Source organism: Ziziphus jujuba, chromosome 7, assembly GCF_031755915.1.
Source record: "Ziziphus jujuba cultivar Dongzao chromosome 7, ASM3175591v1".
Lineage (NCBI taxonomy): Eukaryota > Viridiplantae > Streptophyta > Magnoliopsida > Rosales > Rhamnaceae > Ziziphus > Ziziphus jujuba.
In genome coordinates this window covers 4,775,828-4,795,184 of record NC_083385.1, presented here as the reverse complement: position 1 = coordinate 4,795,184, position 19,357 = coordinate 4,775,828, and the positions used below count along the sequence as shown (strand labels likewise).

Here is a 19,357-nt window from a genome sequence, read left to right as displayed (position 1 = left end):
TGGTGCTATAGTTTATTAATAAATTTGCTAGCTTTACATAACCCGCTGCTAATTCTGCTAAAGACGAAACTGTTGCAACATTTCACTTCATTTCAATTTTCGACAATGTTTTTTTCTTTTTTGGTGATTTAAAAACTAGAATACCAATAGGTTTCCTTTGTTGGCTTTTACTGGGCTATCCGATTGGTTATGTGGCAATAGCTCTAGAGTAGCCATAAAATACAGTGTTATTATTGGTAGATTTCCTGAAGTAAACAACCCGTATAGGAAAAACGACGTCGTTGCCTCGTGGCTGGTGCCCAGCTAATCTGCGTGATTGATTGGCAATAGTGCTAAAAAAGGTCAATGGCCAAGTAGAAGGGCGTTCCCGAGTCAAATATAACATATATGTATTGTTGGATTGTAAAAAAAGCAAAGAGCAAACGAGCAATGCATGCGTTAGTTTATGAAAAAACAGAGGAGAAGATTATATATTCACAGGCATTCAATTCCCAATAGCCAGCGAGAGAGGGTCTTATCGGCCTCCTTATTCTCTCTGAAACCTCTCCAGATTTCAAGTTGGTTTCCCTGTCTCACCTGTTTTCTTTCAAGGTCCATCTCCCTTCATTTCTTATCCTTTTTTTATATGTATATATTGGTGCGTACATATATATTTTTGGTGAATATGTATATATGTATTGATTATATAGAATAAATGTATAATTTGTTTGTGTGATGGTTGGATCAGATGGCTGAAGGGAATGCACAATCCAAATACGTGAAGCTAACGAAGGATCAGGATCAATCGCCTTTGGAGGATATCACGCCCGGAGAGCTCAACCAGCCCATTGAAGTTCCTCAGGTCTGGTTCTGGTCCTCTTATGTTTCTTCTTATTTGTCTTTTCTATCTCCAATTGTTCAATTTCTGATTGTTTTTAGATTTTAACAACCATTAAAATTTCAAAATTTACAAATGCCCTTTGGTTCATACCACAAAAGTTGCCTCCTTGAATCGCCTGTGTTGACTCATCCCACGACTTATATGGTCGTCAAGAGGATTTTGGGATCCATAAGAAAGAAATTGGGTCATAAAGTCATAGTGTGTCAGCCATTTTCCATCTGTGTTTTGGGTCCGATTTGGTTCAATGACAGAGAACAATGGTTTTGATTCATATATGGGTTGTCTTGTGTGTGCCTGTTCTGGTTTGCTTTTGTTGTTTTTGTTTTTCGGCCTGGACTGTTTGAAAATTGGGTATTCAAGAAATGTCAACTAAAATACAAATAAAATGGTTATTAATATTTTAGATTTCATGAGAGTACTAATCTTGTAATAAATCACTTTAGAATTCCGCTTATAGTTTGTCCCAGTGGAAAATTTTTCTTCTTCTACAAAGAGTAGGAATAGTTTGGACAGACTGTGATGGTGTGGTGTAGTTCATGTTGTGAAACAGTGAAGAGATTTATTCTTATATAATGGTGCTCGTTATGTTTTCCTTTGGACAGTTGGTCGTTCATAGGTGCATGGAATGTGGGCAACCCCTACCTGAGAGCTACCAACCTCCAGCTGATGAAGATTGGACCACAGGGATTTGTGGCTGTACTGAAGATTTTGATAGCTGTGAGCATCTACTTTATCACTTTTCTTTTCCTTGAATTCATAATTTGGCATCATTATAATTATCACATTCTCGCTATTCCCGTTTAGATTAAATCTGACAAAAAAAATAAAAGCTCATATGATGTATGCTTCTGGAAATGTAGAATTTTTCATGGACATTCTTGCAAAGTTTCTGCCCCCGGTCCCCATCATCATCAAGGGATGGAATGGGAGAGGCCTTTTGTATACAGGAATTTGTTGTCTGGTGTAGAGTGATGAATTATATTAAGAAGTTACAACTTTTGTTGAGTCACCTGTGCATGTGATTGCTTGATAGTAGAAATCTGTTGGTGATACCAGATTTGACCGTTGGTATTTCTTGATAGTAGAAATCTCTTTGGTTTTCTTGTTAGGAAGATGTGTTTGCTTGTCATATGTCTGAAATTTAGTCTCTTTGTAAACATTCAATTAAGGATTGTTTTAAAAAATGAAAATGAAGCATATGCATTCTATTATGGTGTCAGGAAGAAAACCTTCAGGTTTTGCTAGCAAACCAGATAAATTTGAATGCAAAATCTGCTTAAATATAAGCAGGTAAATACAATCAGTTGGACAGGGAAGATCTTTGGAAAAATCTCACTCTAATGTTTTGTTTTTGCTTACCTGGCAACTTATAGAGGTCATAACTGATTAACCGGTAAGATTCGAAAATATCTAGTTGAGGGTTGAGAGAATTACAAGTAACTATCTCTGCAGTATTATCCATGAATCTCTGTCCTAGTCATTGATCATCTCTAGGATCATTATCTTTATGTTGCAGGCTGGACAGGACTCTTTTGTCCATGTGTCTTGTTTGGGCGCAATGTTGAAACATTGCGAGATGAAATTCCTTGGACGAATGCATGTGTTTGCCATGCCATATGTGTTGAAGGTGGAATGGCAGTTGCAGCAGCAACAGCCCTCTTCCATGGTATTGATCCAAAGACATCATTTCTCATTTGCGAGAGCCTGTTCTTTGCATGGTGGATGTGTGGCATCTACACAGGTCTTTTTCGACAATCACTGCAGAAGAAATATCATCTTAAGGTAAGTTTAGTCCCACACATCCACACGAACACAAAAGCCGTGGTTGGTCATGGTCACTAACCACATTCTGCTTGTTATTTTCTTTGTAGAATTCACCATGTGATCCATGCCTGGTGCACTGCTGTTTGCACTGGTGCGCGCTGTGTCAAGAACACAGGGAGATGAGGAACCATTTATCCGATAATGCTAGCATGCAGATGACCGTTGTTAATCCTCCACCAGTTCAAGAGATGAACTCCGAAGAGAGCAGGGACTCTGCATCAACTACACATGGGGAGCACACAGGCTGGGAGATTCAGGCTCTGTAGGATTTGCATTTGACATGAGAGAAAATTTTTTTTCCGTAATGTTTTCATTTGGGTCTGAGGGGATCCACCAGTACAGTGTTTTGAATAGTTGTTAGTACCATTCCAAGCTTCATCAAGTACTTTGTTATAGCTATGAGGACTTTTATGGGATGGAAACAAAGTTTATACCTTTTTTCTAATTGCAGTTTCATGATTTTGAAGCTATATAGATGGATCTTTAAGCTTTTGACACTCTTATGTGTCACAACTACTTGGTACTTGTGCTGTGATTCCATTGTTGAAATATACTAGTGTTATTTGTTTTTTTTTTTTTTTATCAATCCTTGGTTGGTCCATCATTACAAGAAATTATCATCAAAATATAGAATTATTATTTGTATAAACAATCAAAATTAGATTACCAAAATTATGTATTTATTTGAAGAAAATGAAAAAATATTAATAAATTCAGTTTATTACAAAAAAGAAAACCAAATAGTAAACAAAATAGTTTTCACCTCTTGCAAAAAAGAAAATGGTTTTAAGCACAATATCATCTTTTATTTATTGGTGACTATCCGATCCATTTCATCATTGTCCGAAAACCCATACCCGAATAGCCGCCCCGTTTCATGTCTCTTCCCTCCCATTCAAACATCCTCCTTCACCCACCCACAGAGTCAACAGCTCCTCCACAATACGCACAGAGTGCACTAGGGAATAGGGTTTAGGGTTTAACCTCAACCCTGCAAAAACCCTAGCTCACCACCACCACCACGACGGTCCACCATGGTGCGCTTCCCTAAACCCTCCACGCCACGCCTCCTCTACACTCTATACAACTCACCTTACAGGACGACGCCGTCCGCGTCGCCGAATGCGTCACTCCTCCTGGGGACCTCACACCTCCGGAATTATTCGGCGGGAAACCTGGCGCGAGCGAAAGAAGAGAAAGAGCCATGGTGGAAGGAATCGATGGAGAAGCTCCGGAACATCGGAATCTCTGCTCACATAGACTCCGGCAAGACCACGCTCACGGAGCGAGTTCTATATTACACTGGAAAGATCCATGAGATCCATGAAGTTAGAGGGAAAGATGGGGTTGGTGCTAAAATGGATTCCATGGATTTGGAGAGAGAGAAAGGAATTACCATTCAGTCTGCCGCTACATACTGTACTTGGAATGGATATCAGGTACTTTAAAAGATTAAAAAATTTGAAAAAAATGATTTTTTATTTTTATTTTTATCTTTATTTATAATTTTTGGTGAATAAGAATGTAAAAGGACCTAGTTTGATATGAAGTTGTAGAAATGGAATTGCTATGTTGGTGCAATCCATGGTTACAATTATTGTGTTTATTCAGTTTGTTATCTATTTTTTACGCATATGGAAATGTGCAAATTGCAGATTAACATAATTGACACCCCTGGTCACGTTGATTTCACCATTGAGGTTGAGAGGGCTTTGCGTGTTCTTGATGGTGCCATTCTTGTGCTTTGTAGTGTTGGTGGCGTGCAGAGTCAGTCAATTACTGTCGATCGACAAATGAGAAGATATGAAGTTCCTAGACTTGCATTTATTAATAAACTTGATAGAATGGGAGCAGATCCATGGAAAGTTCTCAACCAGGTAGATAGATGTTAAACTTTGAAGAGTAAGAGAAAGACTTTTTTTCTTTTAATACGGAATCGGGCTACTTACTGTAGAGTGGAAAATTGTATTAACTTTTAGTGTTATATGGAAATAATTAAATTGGTTTCTCTTGTAGGCAAGGTCTAAGCTCCGGCATCACAGTGCGGCCATGCAAGTACCTATTGGGCTAGAGGAAGATTTCAAGGGTCTTGTTGACCTTGTGCAGTTAAAAGCTTACTACTTTCATGGCTCTAGTGGGTCTGTTTCTAAATTTAGCTTTTTAGATGAACTTTTTGAGTTTACCTTTCTTTATGCTGCCAATCTTTTGAATTTTATGCTATTGGATTGCATGCTTTAGTGAAAAGGTCGTTACTGAAGAACTTCCTGCAAACATGGAGGCCTTGGTCACAGAAAAAAGGCGTGAACTAATTGAGGTTGTTTCTGAAGTTGATGATAAACTTGCTGAAGCATTTCTCAATGATGAGCCCATATCATCTACTGATCTTGAGGTACGTTGATGAAACTTCAAAAACTAAAAGAGAAGAATGAAAATAAAAAGCTTTATATTAACGTTGAAAATGTGACTAGGAGTTTTCATGATTCCCCCACCTATATTGATTGTGTCCTAAAAAATTTTCATGGCTAAAACTTTTAGTCCAAGCCTTCTTGTGAAAGTAGTCCTATTTCACTTTTTTATCAAGAATATTTCGAATTTCTTTTACATGCTTTGATATGATCTTGAAACTTATAACTTTGTTTTCTTTTTAATCAGGAAGCTGTTCGCCGGGCTACAGTTGCAAAGAAATTTGTACCTGTATTCATGGGTAGTGCCTTCAAGAACAAGGCATGTTTTTTGAATATTTCTTTTTCCATTTTTAGAAAGTTATTTCTTAGGATGATATGTGTGTTCGTTGTAGTTTGTAGTCATTATTAAGTTGAATTGAAATTAATCGACATGTTAAATTTTCAATAAGATTGTGTTCTTTTGTGAACTAAATTCTCTTAATTATTATTATTTTATTATTAGCTTAAAATTACTATAATTTTATAAAGCAGGTATGTTCTCTATTGAGTATCAGTGTATTGTATTTCCTAAAGTTTTGAGTCCTTTTGCTCTCTTTTTTCTCTCTTTCTATAAGCCGTGTATCGTTCTTTTTGAGATAGCTGGTTTGGTAACCAATAACAGCAGCTTCTCTGGTATCACATTTTTCCTATCAGTATCATATGTTTTCTTTTCTCCCTTAATCATCATCAGTGATCATCCTATATTGAAGGTTCTACTTGTTTGTGCATTATTAGATGTTGTTATGTATTCTTCTCTTATGTGAATTCTGAAATTCAGGGTGTACAACCACTTTTGAATGGGGTGCTTAGTTATTTGCCTTGTCCATCGGAAGTTAGTAACTATGCTCTTGACCAGACAAAGAATGAAGAGAAGGTATTAAACTGGTGAAAGTTTATTCTCAACATCTTCTTTCATTTTGTTTCCAAACCTAGTTGTAGAATGAATAAAATCTTGGTCTAGGTTACATTGACTGGAACTCCAGATGGACCTCTTGTGGCATTGGCCTTTAAATTGGAAGAAGGACGTTTCGGTCAGTTAACTTATCTAAGGTATTCCTGGAAGGTGTTATGTTCCTTGTTTCCCTTATTTTCGGTTTAGCGATTGAGGAATATGTTACATCAAATTATACTGACAACTATCTTTGTTATGAAGAATCTACGAAGGTGTCATTCGCAAGGGTGATTTTATCATCAATGTGAACACAGGCAAGAAAATCAAGGTAAGTTGAAGCAGTTTGAAATTTGTTTTATGATCTTTTGTCTATATCCAGAACACCTTAATGCTTCATGAGTGGCCTGTTTCTGCAATATTTGTTGCATGTTATTAAATTTTTTTGTCTAATCTTTTGTGATGTAATTTGATTTTGAAAAGCAAATGCGACTAAATATGATATATGGAATGGTCTATTGTGCTTGTATTTGTGGATAGTTGGATTATTTTTTTCATATAATTACTGAATTTGTTAAAAATGGTCAAAGAAAATTTTATTCTTAGTGCTTTATATAATTACTGAATTTGTTAAAAATGGTCAAAGAAAATTTTATTCTTAGTGCTTTTGAATATCTATTTTTCACATCAGCAGTATGATTCTCTGTTTTGAATCCTTTGAGATTACTCCTGATACTCTGTTGTCTTTTTGTATAGGTTCCTCGCTTGGTTCGGATGCATTCTGATGAGATGGAGGTTAGATTTTGCTTGACATTTGTGCTATCCTTATTAAATTAAGTGCCTCTAAGATAATTCTGGTAGTTTTAAGCTCCGGAGGGAAACTAAGGTTTGATTAGGTATCAGGTTGTAATCATGGTAATAGAAAGTGTTGCCCTTGGTCGGTAAATAGACTGCATTCCGAATTCAAGGAGGTTTAGTTCCAGTTATGTTACTGATATATGTTACTCCTTATAATTTTCATCACCTGCAGGATATTCAAGAGGCACATGCTGGGCAAATAGTTGCTGTATTTGGTGTGGATTGTGCATCAGGTTTTGACTCCTTCCTTTTATGTGTACAAAGCAAGTAATTATGTACAAAGGTGTACTTATAAAGATAGATATCTAGAATCTTGATGTATTATTGGAGTTGTTATCCCTAGTCATCATAATAAGAGCATGATGATGGAAGTGAGGAGTTGGTGTTTGTTGAGTTTTGGAAAGATCAGGGCCATGTCAAAATGGATGTTAACCATGTAGAGACTAAAAAGTTTCATTCCAAAGAAAAAGTCATGGAGTGTAAACTTCTGCAATTTGGAGAAGGTTGCACATGTTACAGAACGCAATTAGTTGGGATGAGGCTTCACAATGTGATGATCATGATGCTTTTTTTGGTTTCATTCAGTTTTGTCTTTATAAAGTGTTTTCTAAGAAATATCCATTGTCTCATCAGGAGATACTTTCACTGATGGATCAGTGAGATATACCATGACTTCTATGAATGTCCCAGAACCAGTGATGTCATTAGCTATTCAACCAGTTTCAAAAGATTCTGGAGGACAAGTGAGTGTTTCTGTTTAAATGTGTGTGTGTGTGTGTGTGTGTGTGTATTTGGAGGTGTTCAGAGTTATTCTAATCACACTGTTAATATATGCTAGTTTTCAAAGGCTTTAAATCGCTTTCAGAGAGAGGATCCTACTTTCCGTGTTGGCTTGGATCCTGAGAGTGGGCAGGTTTTGACTCATTGATATGGCTTTATCTCTCTCTCTCTCTCTCTCTCTCTATCTCTGTCTCTCTCTCTCTCTCTATACAATCTTATTTTTTCTTTTTATAACTTAAAAGCTACTCATCTTTCTTCACTGACAAAGTGTCCTTTGAATAGACAATCATTTCCGGAATGGGAGAGCTGCATTTGGACATATATGTTGAACGGATTCGCAGAGAGTATAAGGTACCCGACTATATTTGCTTAAGTTCTGTAATTCCACGGTATGGTATTGCTGACTGGAATATGCATAGATGATTCACTATTCTATTCATCTTCTTTTGAACAGGTTGATGCTAATGTAGGAAAACCTCGTGTAAACTTCAGAGAGACTGTCACTCAACGGGCTGAATTCGATTATTTACATAAGAAGCAAACTGGAGGACAAGGTCAATATGGACGGGTATGCGGGTAAGAACTGATGATAGCCATTATGCAAATCACACTAGGTTTGATATATTTATATGACACATGCTACACCTGATTTATTACTTATGGGATGTATTTTACAGTGTCATTTAGGTACATTAACTTGTGGGTTCACATGGTCATGCCTTTATGTTTGGATGTAGGGTGTAGATAGGTTAGAATGGCTGTCTTCAATTGTCATGTATGGATTGTTTTATTAGCGATTTTATCTGGTTGTATTTGTATGCGCAGATATGTTGAACCACTTCCTCCAGGGTCACCGGTCAAGTTTGAATTTGAAAACATGATTGTGGGACAAGCTATACCATCAAATTTTATCCCAGCTATTGAGAAGGGTTTCAAAGAAGCAGCCAACTCGTCAGTCGTTTGCCTCTGATATTTTGTGAATTATTGTTAAACTAGGGCTTTAGCTCTAGGTGTAAATGTATTTGGTCCTTGTAATAATGTGCTTTTTTTCTCTTATATGTGCAGGGGCTCATTAATTGGACACCCAGTTGAAAATATACGTGTTGTTATAACTGATGGTGCTTCCCACGCTGTGGATTCCAGTGAACTTGCATTTAAGTTAGCTGCAATTTATGCATTTAGAAAGGTTTGTCTCATGCATTTTATCGGATGAATTCAATGCAAGCCAAATTGCATCTATCCCTCTTTTGTTCATTAACTTCTTTTTTCGTATTCTTATCACTATTGTGTTCAATTTCTGAAATTTTCAAACAGTGCTATGAAGCAGCAAGACCTGTAATACTGGAGCCTGTAATGTTGGTGGAGTTGAAAGTACCTATAGAATTTCAGGGTACTGTTGCTGGTGATATTAATAAGTGAGTAATCTATTAATTTATGGAGAAAGTACTGTTAGTTTTTTACCACTTGCCATCGCTAAAAGTATATGTGCACACCATATGATAGGAGAAAAGGTGTGATTGTTGGAAATGATCAGGATGGAGATGATTCTGTTATAACTGCCCATGTAAGTCTTGTTACTATCCTTATTCTATGTCTTGATGTGGGTGCCATTTTATGCGAAATGGTTGTCTTGGTATAGATAGTAGTTTTTGAATGTTTATGTAGTATTGTTTGTAATTGGTAGCAAGTGATCTTCCTCTTTCTAAATGTGCAAGGTAAGATTGAGTTTGAGGGAAGGAAAGTTACATTTATGTCTTTGGTTTGTAGTGTGGCTTTTAAACTGTTACGAGCATCTTAAATTAATGATGTTGGCTTCTCAGGTGCCTCTGAACAATATGTTTGGATACTCAACGGCCCTTCGTTCGATGACACAAGTAATGAAGAAAATTTGTATCAAATGTTTCATGTCATGGTTCTATATATTAAATGCATGCTAATTCTGTCTTTACTTTTGTCTGCACAGGGGAAAGGCGAGTTCACGATGGAGTACAAAGAGCATCTGCCAGTTTCTCACGATGTGCAGATGCAACTGGTAAACAGCTACAAGGGCAGTAAGGTCGCTGAATAGTTGGTGTTTGGACGAAGAATTTTCTTTCCTTTTGCATAAAGTCATGCATTTGTCCTCATTATATATTCTTTTAGTTTTCAATTTTATTATTGCTTATATAGGCAAAAATTTTGATACGTTCTGTAATCCATAAAATTTTGAAAGCATCAATAAGTTCATGTTGCCCATGTTTTGGGCTAAGATAATGTATCAATTCAATCTTACTATATTTTCGTCTTTGCTCCTCATGGACAAAATTGTATTATATGGTTCATGCGTGTATTCAACTATATATAGAAAGAAACATTTTTTTGGGGTGGCAATTCGGTGCTCATCGTACCTTCCCATTGGTTTTCTTATATTCAAAATATTACGTTCTAGGGGACCCACTTCTGGCAAAAGCTATACATGAATTTTAATTATACGAAATAGGTCGTCTCGAAGAAAGTCAAACTTGTGCTCTTCATTTCTTGCCTCATAAATAGTATAGGCATCATTTATTATTTATTTATTGAATTTTTTGTAACATTGAAGGAATTATAACGCAAAGCTAAACTTTACACGAACCTTATTTGATACATTCTTTCTGATACATTCTTTCGTAACTGCGTCTGACTTGGCCCATGAGAAATTTCTACACTTTTACTTTTCCAGGCCAAGTTAAACAAGGTGATTGAAATAATAAAATTTCCCAAACATGACCCTAGTTCTGGCAGTTACCTGTGCTTATGAGATCTCAATGGATTGGAAACTAACTAATTTCAAATACAAAATAGGAGAGAAATAGCAATCAGGTTCACTAGTTAAATGCTTCTGGCAAACTTGTGGGTAGGTCTAGATCAGGCTTAAATTCACTTAGGCGACAAAAATATCGATCTACCATGTCTTCTGACACTTGTTCCAGAGTCGGAGGATCCCACTGCATATTGAAAAACACGACACATGCATTAAAACTAGATCCACTTGATATTAAACCATATAGGAGACATCAATAATATTTTGGATTAAGATAAAATGTCATTGAAACAGATATAATGAGATCATACCTTTGGAGCTAAGTCTTTGTCCACTACTCGTGCCCGAACTCCCTAAACAAGAAACCAAACAAAATATTATGAGAAAATTCACAAATGTTTTTTGTTTTGTTACCAGGAAAGTAAACGGCTGTAGCTATATATACCTCGCAAAAGTCATTGGAAATTTGCTTAGATATCCCCTGAAGGGACATTCAGTATTCACGAACCAAACACTGATCAAGTGTCTGAAATCTACCTTCTCGTATCTGACCCATTTTATAATTCTCATTCATAAATATAGTGTAAACCATTTTCCACAAAGAACTAAAAGTCAACTAACTGCAATGCTTAGCTAGTGGGAGACCCACAGATTTCAAAGCAACCTTCAAGCTCAATGGTGAGACTTCTCTGAGTCTCTTTAGAGTGGACGTGCACCAAGCATCATTTGTTCTAGCTGCCTCAATTTCCTGATAATTAGTTATTGGAAGGACAATTAGGTGAGGCCCAGAAATATTTAGGGAAATATCCCACTTAATTTATTCATAAAAGTTGCTGTAGTTTGTTTGGCTTTTCCATTTTTGTGTTAGAAATCCACATAAACAATTAGTTTGGTAGATGGTTCTCTTGCCAAAGAGAAATAAGCAAATCAAATATATGCTTACCAGAGCATCAATAATTTCTTCAACTGTGTCACGGCTGAAACAATTTATCAACTATTTCAATCCTGAAAAAATCAGAAACATTATAATATAAGCATCTCACATTTCAAAGGCGCACTATTTTGATACTTTAGTAAAACCAAGATTTTTAAATTTTAATTTTACAAAAATTGAAAGAAAAGATAAGAAGGACATGTTTTAATATTCTATGATGTAAACTATTTTCACATATATTGAAAACTGACCTCTGAAGCACACTGTTTTGTTCTGGATAGACAACTTCGCCACATTTTTCTAAGGAAGTTTCAATAATAGAAGGATCATCAGTGACTAAATTCCCAAGTTTCAATAATAGAAGGATCATCACCTTCCTAACCAAGCATGAGGTATCAATACCAAGTTCATGAGTTCTCACAAAAGAGACAAAGTTGTACATGTCATTTTATCTATTAAATATGCTTATTATAACTATATAGAGGGATGTGTGTGATCTTCTAGTCTAAGTTTGTTGCCAAATGGGGAAAACTAAAGCACACAGTTGCTTGGGAAAGAGGAGACCTCCATCATAAGTTCGGCTGCAAAATGATTTCACTTTAATGAATACTTGAGGTTTTAACCTACATTTACAGTGCACAAACGCCTTAATTGTGTCTTGGATCTGCCCGCAGATTTTAAACCGTATAAATGCTTGAGTGTTCAAACATACTAGTTTAAGATAAAAGAAATATAAAGTTGTGACTAAGATTTTGCAAGTAATTGATATTTTTCCTTTTTCTAAGAAATGGAAAAGTTAGTTCAATTATGGAAGCCAATACTTATCAGTAACGGGGAAAGAAGGAATATGTGTATCCAAATACATACAGTTTTATCAGTTGCTACACGGAATGTCCCAGGGATTGACACTCCAGCACCACCACCCATTGCAATGCCGTTTAATAGGGCCACCTGCACAGAGATCATAATGCAGAACTGCAATTATACTCTCAATTCCAATTTATCAGAGGGAGATTGAAAAAACTTGTTTTACTTACATGTGGCTTCAAATAAGTACCGATTATGTATACCAATGTGTATGCTGTCCTAAAAAATTGCTTGCAGTCTTCTAAATTCCCTGCATGGTGTAAACCCGATCTTGCAAAATTGGTGAGAAACAATCATCCAAAGCGAGTGTGAATTTAAAGAATATCATAAGTTAACAACAAAAAGTTACCAATTAATTGGTTACATTTAAACAAAACCCACCCTCACACTTACTAACAGAAAAGGAAAAAAACCACAGCAGCATACAACTTTATGTGTAGGAGTCTGAAAAAATGAACACAAAAGAACTTGTATACAAGTTAACCAGTATACAAGGTTCACCAACGCACAATACACATTCAGCAAACAAGAAAATGTCATAATCCTATAGCAACTTCCTTCAACTGACTGCATAAATTAACTTAAAGTCACCGAAAGAGAACCATTACATGTTTGAGAAAAAGATGTTCCAGTTTTGAATCGTACCTCTATTTATCAAATGATAAAGAGAAACGATGTCTCCACCAGCACAAAAGGCCCTACCGCTGCCCTTCAAATATCGAAAAACACCAAATAAGATGCAACTTGGTATTTGTAATCAGCATAGAGCAAAAAAATCTCTAGCACTTGAGAAAGATTAATTTACCTTCATTGCAACAAAACCAATATCAGGGTTATCTTCCCAGGATTTGTACAGTTTCTGCAATCTAGCCGCCTAAATACACAAACTTTGTCGTCAACACAAAATTTTATATAAGTTGGTATCAACTGAAGAAAACTAAACACTATAACAAAACAAATTGAACCAATCGGACCAAAATCACATAATTGAGTAAAAGCCCAGTTCGAATAATCAGATAACGGAAAGAAATGCATACCATTGAAGTATTGAGAGCATTGAGAGCTGAGGGTCGGTTGAGAATCGCTGTTCTAGACCAAGCTTTGCCTTCTACCAATACCTGAAAGAGAGTATTTTTAAGCAGAGCTTCTTAAACATAAATACATACATATATATATATATATACACACACACACACACAAAGGGAAATGTGGAAAAAAACTCACTTGGTTGTCAAGATCATCGTTTGTTGCAGTTTGTGCAAGAGTGCAGAGGCCTCTCAATCGAGAACTGTGAAAGCTTTGCCTTTTCGATGAAGCTGCTCTGAGCCTCTGCAACATCGCTTTGTCTCGGAGCTAACCACCCAACTCCCGACTGAAGCTCAGTTTTTCTGCAATGGCCTTCAATCTTCAAAAACTACTTGCTAACTTCCAATTTTCTCTATCGAAGATGATTACTTCCGTGTCAGTCCGAGTAAGGATTGTGAGGGAATGTTTGGCAACTCAGCTTAGTTATACCTCTAGCTTGGCTACATATACTCCTTTATAATTTGTAGAAATTTCGATATTGGATTTTTATTATTATTAATTAATCTTTTGATTTTTCTTTTTGATAAAATTATTTTTTTTGGGTCAAAAATAAATTAATCTTTTAATTGATATTTTAGATATGAATGATACATGGCTATTTTAAGATTATTTCTCTCTTTTTATTTTCATAATTATTTTATAATAAATTTCTATTAAATACATAAGTAAACAATGGCCAATTACACCACTTACTGCCCAAAAAAAGCCAAGAAATTTTTAAAAAACAGTAAAAGTGCTTAAACTTATGAGCAGGACCAAATCGTCATCATCATCAAGATCCTCGTCATGAATCCTTCAAATATGTATACATACGTGTATATATATATATATATATATAGAGAGAGAGAGAGAGAGAGAGAGAGAGAGAAAGAAATGTGAAAAAAAAAAAAAAAATCACTTGTTGTCAATATCATTGGTAAGTACAACATCTGGAAGAAGCAGAGGCATCATGTATTAATTTTTGAAATCCTTATATTGCTACACTAGTTTTTTTTTGTTGGTAATTTTATTGATATTGGTTTAGACTTTAAAGGCTTATCCAAAGGAAATACATCTGGAGATGGTACGTGTATGTTTGTCCGTTTACTCACATCGAGTCGATGGACAAGGCATTCCACCAACTTTCGCCGACTTCAAGCTACGAATACTGGACACAGTCCGGGATAAAAAAAGTAGATATTCAGGTAACCCGTTTATAAGTTCAAACTTTTGCATGTGCTTCCTCATTTCACACTCTGAATAACAACAAAATTTATTATAATTTAACTTGCAGTTCAGCATTGGTTTCGTGCCTCTCCTGAAGATCAGTGGGGCATCCACAAGTTTAGTGCCTCTCGTGGTGATCACTGCGGTTTCCAAAAGTTTATGCTACTGAAGGACCTGTTTGAGTTTATTGTTGATGATACTTTTAAGAATTTGAAGTTCAATACCCTTTGCTCTCTTCGACCGCCTTGAAATTTCTCTCCCATGAGAAATAATTAAGCTTAAAACGATGTTTATATGGACATGCTGAATGAGAGTTTATTTGTTAATGATACTTTTGACAATTGAATTTCTATTCCTTATCCTCAGAACCAAGGAAAATATTCAAGTTTTTATGGACATGCCCCGTACATATATATTAGATCATGTGGGTGATATGTAAGCAACACCCCCCCCCCCCCTAAGAATATGTGTGAGTATTTATATATAATACACTTTGAAAATCTATGTATCCATAACCTTTTTGTATATCTAGTGTGTTAGATTGTTAATTTAATTGAAATATTGAATGGTGGCTCAATATTATTATCATTTCGAATTAGCACTACTGCCATTAAAGTTTGTTAAGAGTATAAATGGAAAGCCACATCTTTTGAACTACATCACATTGTATGAAATTGTTTTTGGATAAGTAGATGGGATGTAATACCGTCAATCTTTTATATTGTCTCTCTATCTCTTTCTCAATCCCATGATCTCATATATATATATATTTTTTTTGTTCTCTAAAAAAACCACTTACATTTCTCATCATCATTAGCAACTCTCTCTCTAAAAGTTTATTCCTTTCTTTCTACATCGATTGTTAGCAAAAATGGCAAAAGACCCAGTTCGAGTTCTAGTCACCGTTGTTGCTGGTATGTTATTATTTCTTTATGTTTCATCACTTTGATCCGCTATTCTTTTTTTGGTTTTTTTGGCTGCTATGAATAGAATATGAGTAAAGAATACGTTTGTCGTTAGATATTAGTATTTTTTTATTTTATTTTATTTTATTTTTATTTCAATTAGCATCCAGGAAATCAAAATCTCCAAGTTTCATTTAGCTGTTTGGTTTGGTTTAGGTAATTTGTCCATGTTGTGCAAATAATTCTTTGCTTGGGAAAGAGATCTTTTGTTTCTTCTGAATATCTTGTGGACTTTGTTTTGGTATCTGGATGCCTTTTCTGAAGCTGTCTGCGTAGATTCTTTGTTTCATAAAGGTATAAAAATGCAGAGAAATGTAGCATTGAATAGGGTTGAATTGTTTTTTAAAGAAAAAAAAAATGGATTACATTATGCTGCTTCAGAAAATTTTGGTTGTTTCTTTCACTGTTGTATTCTTTTGGAAACTTATCAAGTACATGTGGGGCTTTTTGAATATTGAGAAGGAACCAGTGACAGTATTAGTTACTGGTGCTGCTGGCATGTTTCAAACCTATTTTTTCTTAGTTTTAATTGAAACTATTATTTCATTTCATGGGTTTCTACAACTCGACATGACTTTTGAAAATAAAATTGGTTCAAATTGCTAAAGTGTGATTGAATTATTACCTGTTTGCTTAAATATTCCAAGTTTCATAATTGTACTTTGCATAAATAGCTTAGATTTGATAATACTAGTCCGAAATAAATTCTAATATGTTCTTGTTCTTATAATTGTTGTCATCATAACAGACTCAATTAATCATAGAATTTATCGTGTTTATTTATCTATTTTTTTTCTTGCATACACTAGCAGAGATCATATGCAAATGCCTTAAGTTTAGTTTTGTTCAACAGGGCAAATAGGTTATGCAATTGTGCCAATGATTGCAAGGGGTGCCATGCTTGGCCCTGATCAGCCTGTAATTCTACACATGCTTGATATTGAACCTGCTGCTGAAGCTTTGAATGGAGTCAGAATGGAATTGATTGATGCTGCCTTCCCCCTTCTTAAAGGTAAGCTTTTAAGATTGTAGTTTGTACACTGGTTAAAAGGTATATTCTAAAATTCATGCTTTGAGGCTCATCTTTTTCCCTCTGCATGATTCATGATTCATTAGGTGTTGTTGCTACTACGAATGCTGAAGAAGCTTGTAAAGGTGTCAACATTGCTGTCATGGTTGGCGGTTTCCCTCGAAAGGAAGGTATGGAAAGAAAAGATGTGATGTCTAAAAATGTGTCAATCTACAAGGCCCAAGCATCTGCATTAGAGAAGCATGCTGCTGAAGATTGCAAGGTAAGAGTTCTTAATTGCCTGCATGCAATGTCATTTTGTGCAACCTTTTTCTTTTCAAGTTTTTTAATATAGCGTTGGGCAATTTTCTAGAATTTTTCAGTAAAGCTTGAACCATAATATTTTCTTTAAATCTAACTGGTTCAATCTGTTACAACAGAATTTAAATTATAGTTTAGTTGTTTCCACAGGCCATGCATGAGAATATAATTTTACATTCAGATTATGAATAAACACAGCATATTATGTTAAAACCTTTGGAACTTAATGATATTTTTATAATATGCTCGTTGTTTTGCACTTTAAACTTTGAGAATAGTAATTTGCTCAATTTAGTTTTGATGCAGTTTCATTGCTTATAATCTTGCACAGGTTCTGGTGGTTGCAAATCCAGCAAACACCAATGCACTCATCTTGAAAAAATTTGCACCTTCAATCCCGGAGAAAAACATTACATGTCTTACCCGATTAGATCACAACAGAGCATTAGGCCAGATCTCAGAGAGGATAAATGTTCATGTTGGTGATGTGAAGAATGTTATCATCTGGGGAAATCACTCTTCAACTCAGTATCCGGACGTCAACCATGCAACTGTCGCCACAAGCAGTGGAGAGAAAAATGTCAGAGAACTTGTTGCTGATGACAATTGGTACCTCCAAACTCTAATCCATCTCATTTGCTTTCCAGTTTTCAGGTGTTTAGTTAAATCAGGATTTAAAATTTCGTTTCTCTAATAAGGTTGAGCAATTGTTTGCCAGGCTAAATTCCGAATTCATCACCATGGTACAGCAGCGTGGCGCTGCCATCATCAAGGCTCGAAAGCTATCGAGTGCATTGTCCGCTGCAAGTTCTGCTTGTGATCATATCCGCGATTGGGTTCTTGGAACTCCGAAGGTCGATTATTTTTTATCTTAAATTACAAACCATTTAAAAAATAAATAAATGGTGTTTGATATGAGAATAGATTTGTTTATGCGATGCAGGGAAAATGGGTTTCAATGGGAGTCTACTCTGATGGGTCTTATGGGATTCAACCTGGCCTTATCTACTCGTTTCCTGTTACATGTGAGAAAGGAGAATGGTCTATTGTGCAGGGTAAGTTGTGTATAACCGATTAAAAGCGTTATACATTATGCTTCAAGAACCAAAATTATGTTCATCTATATGAGAAAATTTTACGAATTAAAAATGGTTAAATTGAATGGCAGGGTTAAAGATTGACGAGTTTTCAAGGGCAAAGTTGGATGCAACTGAGCAAGAGCTCATTGAAGAGAAAGCGTTGGCCTATTCATGTCTGAATTGATGATGATGATGGTGGTGGGACTGATTTGTGTTTGGATTGGTTGGAAAATAATGCAAGAAAGACGCCATATATAGTCTAATAGAGTAGTCAAATAATTTCCAAATTATGAGTGATTAGGTAATGTGATAGCATCCTACAGTTGCAAATTTACTTGGATTTGAATATTCTCTAATCTTGGAAATAAATGAAAATCATTGGACTTGGAACAGGGAGATATTGATATTTTCAACGTGATTGAATCGAGGACTAATTCCTCACCAACAAGTTTCATAGCATTATTTGAATTAAGTAATAATTAGAATAATAATAATAGGAAAGGTTTTAAAGAAAAGTTTGCGTATTAAACCTAACCAAAGTTTTTCATATCAGAAATTAGAAATGTATATTAATATTTTGTACAATAGACATTAAAAAAAAAAAAAAAGTTTCCTCTATAAAGTTCCTTTCCCTCCTTCTACAACAATTGCAAAAGACCCACTTTGAGTTCTAGACACACTTCTTGGTATAATTATTCTCTTTAAATTTCATCACTTTGGTGTAATATTCTTTTGTTTTCTCTCGTTTCAATGAATACGAGTAAAAAATACAACATTTAAATAGTGGTATTTGTTTTTCTTCTACTTCAATTAGCATCGGGAAAATCCATAACTCCAAGTCTCACATGGTCATTTGCCCTACTTTTAGATAAGGGCACATTAATAATTAGTATAAGATTTACAAGCACAAAGAAAACTGAATACACTGTCATCATTCAGTTCTGATCATCCACCAACAAGTACATAGAAACTTAAAAAAAATAAAAAATAAAAAATAAAAAAGAAAAGAAAAGAAATGTTACATTGAACTTATTTGTATAGGCAAATGCTTGGGCTAACAAATGCAGATGGGCAGTTGCCCCGCACTACGTACGCCAGCAGTTGAGGTGCTGTGTCGATGTTGTGCATGTAATTTACATAGAACTTAATTTGCATAAACAAATGCTTAAGGAAACATATGTAGTTGGGCAGCTGCACCCATGCTGCGTACGCCCCCGGTTGAGGTGCTTTGTCAATGTTTGTGCATGTAATTCTTTGCCAGGGGAAAGAGATCTTGTTTCTGGTGCATATCTTGTGGACTTTGTTTTGGTATCCGAAAGCCTTTTGTGAAGATGTTGTGTGGATTTTTTGTTTCATAAATAGCATAAACATACGGAAGAACATTGTCAGAGAATTGAACTGGGTTGAACTTGATTTCCAACAAGAATTGTTTT

The 19,357-nt window shown here is 35.4% G+C and overlaps 4 protein-coding genes across 5 annotated transcripts; 3 read left to right on the top strand and 1 right to left on the bottom strand.

The window, feature by feature from the left end:
• The first annotated feature begins 296 nt into the window (after nucleotides 1-296).
• LOC107422692 (cell number regulator 6) lies at nucleotides 297-3,220 on the top strand. Its single transcript, XM_016032176.4, has 5 exons — nucleotides 297-591; nucleotides 728-841; nucleotides 1,483-1,597; nucleotides 2,397-2,662; nucleotides 2,752-3,220. Exons 2-5 carry the CDS (start codon nucleotides 728-730, stop codon nucleotides 2,968-2,970), a joined length of 714 nt encoding a protein of 237 aa, XP_015887662.1. The 5' UTR covers nucleotides 297-591; the 3' UTR covers nucleotides 2,971-3,220.
• Nucleotides 3,221-3,565: 345 nt separating this feature from the next.
• LOC107422707 (elongation factor G-2, mitochondrial) lies at nucleotides 3,566-9,970 on the top strand. The gene is made up of 20 exons (XM_048478659.2): nucleotides 3,566-4,143; nucleotides 4,360-4,581; nucleotides 4,721-4,842; nucleotides 4,943-5,093; nucleotides 5,357-5,428; nucleotides 5,927-6,022; nucleotides 6,110-6,198; nucleotides 6,302-6,368; nucleotides 6,794-6,832; nucleotides 7,068-7,128; nucleotides 7,529-7,638; nucleotides 7,734-7,808; nucleotides 7,958-8,026; nucleotides 8,130-8,251; nucleotides 8,501-8,626; nucleotides 8,741-8,861; nucleotides 8,990-9,090; nucleotides 9,179-9,239; nucleotides 9,496-9,549; nucleotides 9,639-9,970. The coding sequence occupies exons 1-20, from the start codon at nucleotides 3,739-3,741 to the stop codon at nucleotides 9,741-9,743; spliced, it is 2,268 nt and encodes a 755-aa protein (XP_048334616.2). The 5' UTR covers nucleotides 3,566-3,738; the 3' UTR covers nucleotides 9,744-9,970.
• A 218-nt stretch (nucleotides 9,971-10,188) lies between these two features.
• Nucleotides 10,189-13,771, bottom strand: LOC107424205 (3-hydroxyisobutyryl-CoA hydrolase-like protein 1, mitochondrial). The gene is given in 13 exon segments (XM_060819273.1): nucleotides 10,189-10,641; nucleotides 10,769-10,810; nucleotides 10,903-11,004; nucleotides 11,107-11,205; nucleotides 11,401-11,442; nucleotides 11,444-11,462; nucleotides 11,643-11,839; nucleotides 12,196-12,342; nucleotides 12,429-12,508; nucleotides 12,904-12,967; nucleotides 13,064-13,132; nucleotides 13,296-13,376; nucleotides 13,483-13,771. Coding segments are annotated over 13 exon segments (1,176 nt in total). The 5' UTR covers nucleotides 13,597-13,771; the 3' UTR covers nucleotides 10,189-10,521.
• Nucleotides 13,772-15,421: 1,650 nt separating this feature from the next.
• Nucleotides 15,422-18,316, top strand: LOC107424209 (malate dehydrogenase). Of its 2 annotated transcripts, none has more exons than XM_048478663.2 (7): nucleotides 15,422-15,464; nucleotides 16,369-16,527; nucleotides 16,632-16,807; nucleotides 17,177-17,454; nucleotides 17,564-17,699; nucleotides 17,789-17,900; nucleotides 18,014-18,316. In XM_048478663.2, the coding sequence occupies exons 1-7, from the start codon at nucleotides 15,422-15,424 to the stop codon at nucleotides 18,106-18,108; spliced, it is 999 nt and encodes a 332-aa protein (XP_048334620.1). In that variant the 3' UTR covers nucleotides 18,109-18,316. The 2 variants fall into 2 exon arrangements, with proteins under 2 accessions (XP_048334620.1, XP_048334619.1); XM_048478662.2 differs by lacking the exon at nucleotides 15,422-15,464 and adding an exon at nucleotides 15,848-16,011.
• Nucleotides 18,317-19,357: the final 1,041 nt, after the last annotated feature.